Source organism: Oryctolagus cuniculus, chromosome 10 (genome assembly GCF_964237555.1).
Source record: "Oryctolagus cuniculus chromosome 10, mOryCun1.1, whole genome shotgun sequence".
Lineage (NCBI taxonomy): Eukaryota > Metazoa > Chordata > Mammalia > Lagomorpha > Leporidae > Oryctolagus > Oryctolagus cuniculus.
In genome coordinates, this window is record NC_091441.1 from 101,898,405 (window position 1) to 101,904,510 (window position 6,106).

At 62.6% G+C, this 6,106-nt stretch overlaps 1 protein-coding gene across 1 annotated transcript; it reads left to right on the plus strand.

Annotated features, from left to right (window-relative positions):
- Positions 1-539: 539 nt before the first annotated feature.
- Positions 540-5,380, plus strand: MYL3 (myosin light chain 3). Its single transcript, XM_002713321.4, has 7 exons — positions 540-883; positions 3,002-3,029; positions 3,148-3,297; positions 3,870-4,043; positions 4,832-4,909; positions 5,021-5,063; positions 5,160-5,380. Exons 1-6 carry the CDS (start codon positions 740-742, stop codon positions 5,047-5,049), a joined length of 603 nt encoding a protein of 200 aa, XP_002713367.1. The 5' UTR covers positions 540-739; the 3' UTR covers positions 5,050-5,063; positions 5,160-5,380.
- Positions 5,381-6,106: the final 726 nt, after the last annotated feature.

The window sequence follows — 6,106 nt, forward strand, 5'->3', positions numbered from 1 at the left end:
GGCCAGGTCTGGACGGCTGCCCTCACCACAGCAGCACCCCTTCTACAGGGGTGCCCCCAGAGACCCTGGGGCCCATAGCGAGGCCTCAGCTGCCTGCCATGACCAGACACTCACACAGGCATGAAGAGACACCCAGACATAAACACAGAGCAGCCACACTCACAGGCACGCAGACACGTGCACCATGTCAACGGCAGCTACAGACCCTCAGCCCCCCCCGCCCCCCAACTCACAGAAAGGCCCCCAGACTCAGCACCGCCTCTCCCCATGGGCTCAGACACAGACGCCGGGAATCCCACACGCAGATGGGAAGTGTATGCAACGCCAGGATGCCCTTAGGTAGTCCCAGTCCTTCCAGCCCCACAACAACCTTCCGCACCTGCTGGGTTTATTGGCCCATGGAGGGCGGCAAGGCTGTGCGAGGGCTGTGCCTGGAGCGTGTGTGTGCCGTGTTCAGCACTGGCCTCCGTCCAGCCTGCGCCTCCCCAACAGGTGACTGGGAGGAATGAAGGGCCCTCCCCCCTCTCCGACCCATTCCTGGGCCTGAACAATGCCCTCTCCAGGCCCCAAAATAGCCCCTGAGCTTAGCCAATGTCCTTTTATGGCCCTGTCCCTATTGTGCCCTGTGGGGTGGGGCTGGGGTCATGGGCACGCAGGCAGGATAAAGGGCCAGGCACGGTAGGCTCACCTACCCTGATCCACCTCCTTCCCTCTGCGTCCCTCTGTGCTTGTGGCCCCCATGGCCCCCAAAAAGCCTGATCCCAAGAAGGACGAGGCCAAGGCCGCTCCCAAAGCGGCGGCTCCAGCACCCGCGCCTGCGCCTGCTCCTGCTCCCGAACCTGAGCGCCCCAAGGAGGCAGAGTTCGACGCCTCCAAGATCAAGGTGGGTGTGGGAGCTGGCCTGGGGCAGGAGCGGCAGGGCAGCAAAGTGGATCCCAGGGTGGCCCAGGTCGGGCTCCAGAAGCGAGCACTGAGCTGAAACTAGAAGCTTCTGTGCAGAGGTCAGAGGAGCCCTGGCTGCGGCAGGAGAGGCGGGGGCTGTCGGGACTCCTCTAGTCCTGCTGAGTGCCCAGTGCACTCGAGGGGTGAAGTCCAGCCTGGGCTTTGAAAGGATGGCTTTCTGGCAGCTTTGGAAATGGAATCTCCCTTGCCTCTCTGAGCTTCCCTTGCTCGGGGAGTCCTAAAGCCAGCTGTCCTCCCCAAACCCCAGCAGCCAGGTGCAGAGGGTCCTTGTCCAGCTGGGGGCCCATGCGAAGCCCCCCAGGGTTCAAGGAGTGGGGAGGAAGAGGAGGCAGAGCCCCTGCCCCCGGCTGGGTCCCACTCACCCCTGCCAAGGTCACTGCCCAGGGCTGGTGGAGCCCAGCTTTTAGGTGGGGAAATCGAGGCAGAGGCTGGGAGGCAACATCCTGAAAGCCGTGCAGAGAGCAGGCTGTGGAGCTTGTGACAGTGGCCCCAGGAGCCCTGCCTGGCTGGGGAGTCCCCCCAGAGTCTAAACTTGGAGCCCAAGCCACGAATGCCACCTGTGGCATCCGCATAGCGGCACGCACCCCTCGTCCCGTCTGCTCCCTGTTCTCAGCTGGCCACCAGCCACTGCCGCCTTGGCTGCCTCCTAAAGGGCCCTGTGGAGCCCGCCCTGCCCCCACAGGCCCAGCCAGGCTTGCACGCAGCTGCACTGATCCACCCCTGTTCACCAGCCGTGTCCCTCGGGATGAGAGTTCAAATCCCAACTTGGCGCCAGCACCATTGCCAGGCTCCTGCACTACTCAGGGCTTGGTTTTCTCAGCCGTGCGAGGGGGCGATCAGCACCCCCCGTGCAGGGCTGCCAGAAAGCGTTCTGAGCAGATGCACCTCGGGTGCTCCAGGCTGTGTCCTCTGGGCTGTCTGGTGAGGCCACGACCACCGAGGGATCCACGGAGGCATCACGCGGGGTCCCTGTGTCTGCGGCTGGCACCGACTCTGCTCTGTGGGACAGAGAAAATGACAGCCTCCCTGCGCTCCCTCTGCCCCCGACCAGGCTGGCAGGTGAAGGGCAGGCAGGCTTTGCAGGGAGCCCAGGGAACCCCATCACAGCAGGTTTCCTGGAGAGAACACTCAGCCAGGAATGAACTTGTTTTCCCTCTCACTGGGTTGAGCCAGAAGCCAGAAGGGAAAACCGTGGCTGGGCAGCAGGGACAGGTGTCCCCCTGCACTATGCCCAGTGGCACTTGGTGGGGCTCCGAGGGCGCAGTGGCGGGAGAGGTGCCAGCCATGACCCCTCCCCCACGCTTTTTCCTTGTGCGACGTTGACCTTGGGGCAAGTGACTACAGAGATAAAAATAGACCTGGTATCGGGTGAGGAGGGGGACACTGGGTCCCAGGAGGCCTACTGACCGCCAGGTGGACTCAGTAAACACTGGGCTGTGCTGCCCTGGCCCTGTGCTGCCCTGGGCATGGTAGGGCTGTGGGGAGACACCACCCTAGGGACCACAAAGTGTGAGACACAGGTAAAGGCAGCGATGTGAGTGACAGCTCAGCTTCAGGGGGTCCAGGGGGCTCTGTGAGGGTCAACGTGTGTACATACACACACCTGCATACATGCTGCCGTGTGGACAGAGCCCTCTGCTTACCCCTGCCATGCTGAGAATCCTGTTTTACTCGTGTCAACAGTTCTGCCCACTGCGTCCCAGGCCCTGGGCAAGCCAGAGATGTCTACAACTAGAGGCATCGGTGAGGCCTACCTGGGCGGGGGTCTTGGGGTGCTGGGACTCCCTCCTCAGTGCCACCCCAGCCATGGCCCCCAGACAACAGGGTCTGTGGACACAAAGTCTCCAGGGTAGGGGAAGGTGGGGAGGGCTGGGGAGGCAGGAAGGTATGAAGGTACAAGACAGGCGGTCCCAGGCAGTGCAGGCAGGGATGCTGGAATGGGGGTGGGGCTGCAGCCAGCTCTGGCCACACAGTGACCAAGAGGAGGCCCCGCCCCACCCTTTGAGCCAGGTACCAAGACTTTGGGCTCTCTTTGCAGATCGAGTTCACGCCAGAGCAGATTGAAGGTGAGCAGGGGTTGTGGGGTTGGGCCCAGGGTTCTGGCGGTGGTGGTGGGAGGATGGGTGGGGGCACAGGCTGGGCGCCATCTGGGAGTGACCCCGCCTCACTGCCCTCTCCTGGCAGAGTTCAAGGAAGCCTTCATGCTGTTTGACCGCACACCCAAGGGTGAGATGAAGATCACATACGGGCAGTGCGGAGACGTCCTGCGGGCACTGGGCCAGAACCCCACGCAGGCCGAAGTGCTCCGGGTCCTGGGGAAGCCGAAGCAGGAAGGTAGTGCACCTGCCCCCAGAGCCCCCACGAAAGCCCCTCCCTGGGGAGACGGTCAGGCCCTCCCAGGCATGGATATCCCCCCACTGTCCAGAGGAGGGCACTGAAGCCAGTTGCAGGGTCATGCTCACAAGGTGACGAGAGGTGATGGTGTGGCTAGACCCCCTGGCCCCATGCTGACTCCCCTGGCCACAGGGGACAACACCAGGGCCAGCCAGCTTCAGTGGCCAGACTCAGGGCAGGGCAGGGTCGCAGGCGCTCCCTGCCCCTCCGGGCATCCCCTGTGTTTCTCTCTGCCTCAGCTCCACCGTGGCCGTGGGCTCCAAGTCCCAGGGAAGCCTCCGATGGGCCCTGAGCCACCACAGGGGACGGGGAGGGTGAGGTCTATTGGAAAATGGCACGAGGGGCAGAGCCCTTCCTGAAAGGAGCCAAGGACTCCTGCACAGAGCCCCCTGGCGAAGGGTTGTTAACAGTGCACTTCCGGGTGGTGGGAGAAGTGGCGCGCTGTGTGCTTTGGGGCGGAGTCTTCCGGACTGTGCGCCTCACCCACTGGGGCTCGGGCCGTCTCTCTGCAGACCTCAACACTAAGTTGATGGACTTCGACACGTTCCTGCCCATGCTGCAGCACATCGCCAAGAACAAGGACACGGGCACCTACGAGGACTTCGTGGAGGGGCTGCGGGTCTTCGACAAGGAGGGCAATGGCACGGTCATGGGCGCGGAGCTCCGCCATGTGCTGGCCACTCTGGGTGAGGGCGGCCTCTGTCCCACCCCCACCCCTTCTTCCAGGGCACGCCGCCGGGCCTGGGCCCGTGTCTCAAGTGTGAAGTGAGGCGACGCAGTCACGGTGTCCCCCTGCTCCGCCTCGCAGCATGTCATGTAGGGGGGTGATAAAGAAAGTGTGTTGGTGCAGCTCACAGACCCAGAAGGCAAGGGGGCGGCTGGGGAGGCAGGGCAGGGCAGGACCAAGTCAGCCCTGGTGTCCTCGCTCCCAGGTCAGATTCCATGGCCACAGCCATGGAAGGGAGGGGGCGTCCTGACGTCGGTAGGGCCCTGGGCACGCCCCGCCTACTGTGTGCTGACCGTGTTCAGCCCTGTGCTGCTCTCTGGGGTTGAGGGTGGGTGGGTGGGGGGGAGGCTGGGGGAGGCGTGGGGAAGGGGAGCTTGAAGATGGTGCTCTGAGCCAGGGACCAGCACAGGAAAGGGCCCGACTTGTCTGGGAGCTCAGGGTGGTCTTAGTCCCCTCCACAATCATTCCCCCGATCTCCAGCACCCACCCCTGGGCCCTTCCTCTAGCCTCATGGCGCTGCTTCCTGCTGACAGAGGGAGTCCCGGGCAGCATGGTGGGGACAGGGGATGCACACCCTAGTCGTCTGTACAGTGAGATGCTCAGGCTCACAGGAGGCAGGGGTCTGTGCCTGGGGGCCACGGGTTCTGCTGGTCTCAGCACCGGGGGTGAGGGCCAAGGCCTTGGGAGCAAAGCTGGCCGTGTGGGTGCACCTGCAAACGGTGCTGACTCAGCCTCCCACCCCCACAGGCGAGAGGCTGACAGAAGACGAGGTGGAGAAACTGATGGCGGGTCAGGAGGACTCCAACGGCTGCATCAACTATGAAGGTGGGCTTGGCGCCGGCGGGGGGCCTCTGGGGAGGGGGGCGAGGGACCCAGGCCCGCGCCCGTGGCTGCTCGGTGCTGCCCGGTGCTGAAGCCCTGCCCCTTTCTTCCCAGCATTCGTGAAGCACATCATGGCCAGCTGAGCCTCTCACCCCAGGTGAGAACCCTACTCCCCTCCAGCCCTGCCGTGCCGCCACCTCCAGCTCTGTGGCCTTGATCGGCCCCTGTAACCCGCGGCTGCCTTTGCCCGCAGGGAGGCCAGGGAGGCCGTGCAGGGGACAGCTCGCCTTCTGTGCACGGTGCCAACACCGGAGGCCTGGAGTTGGGGGAAGGAGGCGAGAGCATCCGGACTCCTGTGCCAGCCATCAGGCCCCCCTCATGGTGGTCGTCTCTGGCCCTGTGGGGCTGGGCTTACCCGGTACTGCATCCCTGTCCCCTTCGTGAGCCTCATGAATAAACGGCTGCCTTCTTTTCTTCCTGGCTGTCTTCCTTCTTCCTCTTTTCTTCTTTCCCTCTTCTCTTCATCCCTCCATTCCTTCCTTCCCTTGCTCTCTGGCTCTTTCTTTTTAACAAGATTTAGGTATTTATTTGAAAGCCAGAGAGACAGAGGGATCTTCCATCCATTGGTTCACTCCCCCAATGTCCACAACAGACAGGGCTGCACTAGGCTGAAGCCAGGGGCTGGAAGCCCATCTGGCTCTCTCATGTGGGTGGCAGGAGTTCAAGCTCTTGGGCCATCTGCTGTTGCCCTCCCAGGCACATTAGCAGGGAGCTGGATTGGAAGTGGCGCTGTGGGATGCCAGTGTGGCAGGCGGTGGGTTAGCCCACTGTGCCATCACACCAGCCCCCTCTTCCTTCCTCCCGTCCTTCTTTCCTCTCCACGTCCCTTTGGTTAACTCTGCAAGTTCTCTGGGCCATTCTATTAGTCAACTTTTTTTTTTTTTTTTAACCATAACAAAGTACTTGAGACAGACTACGTATGAAGAAAATAGTTTATTTCACTCACGGTTTTGTAGGCTGAAAGTCCAAAGAGCATGGTGCAGGCTCTGGCGAGGGTCCCACGCAGACAGTGGAGCATGTGGGGCAGTGATCAGGTCTTGAACCGGGAAGCAGAGGGAGAGGTGGGGTGGGGCCAGGCTTCCTCTGGAGAGAAACTTAACCCATCTGAGGCCCCCAGTGACACAAGGCCCCACCTCTTAA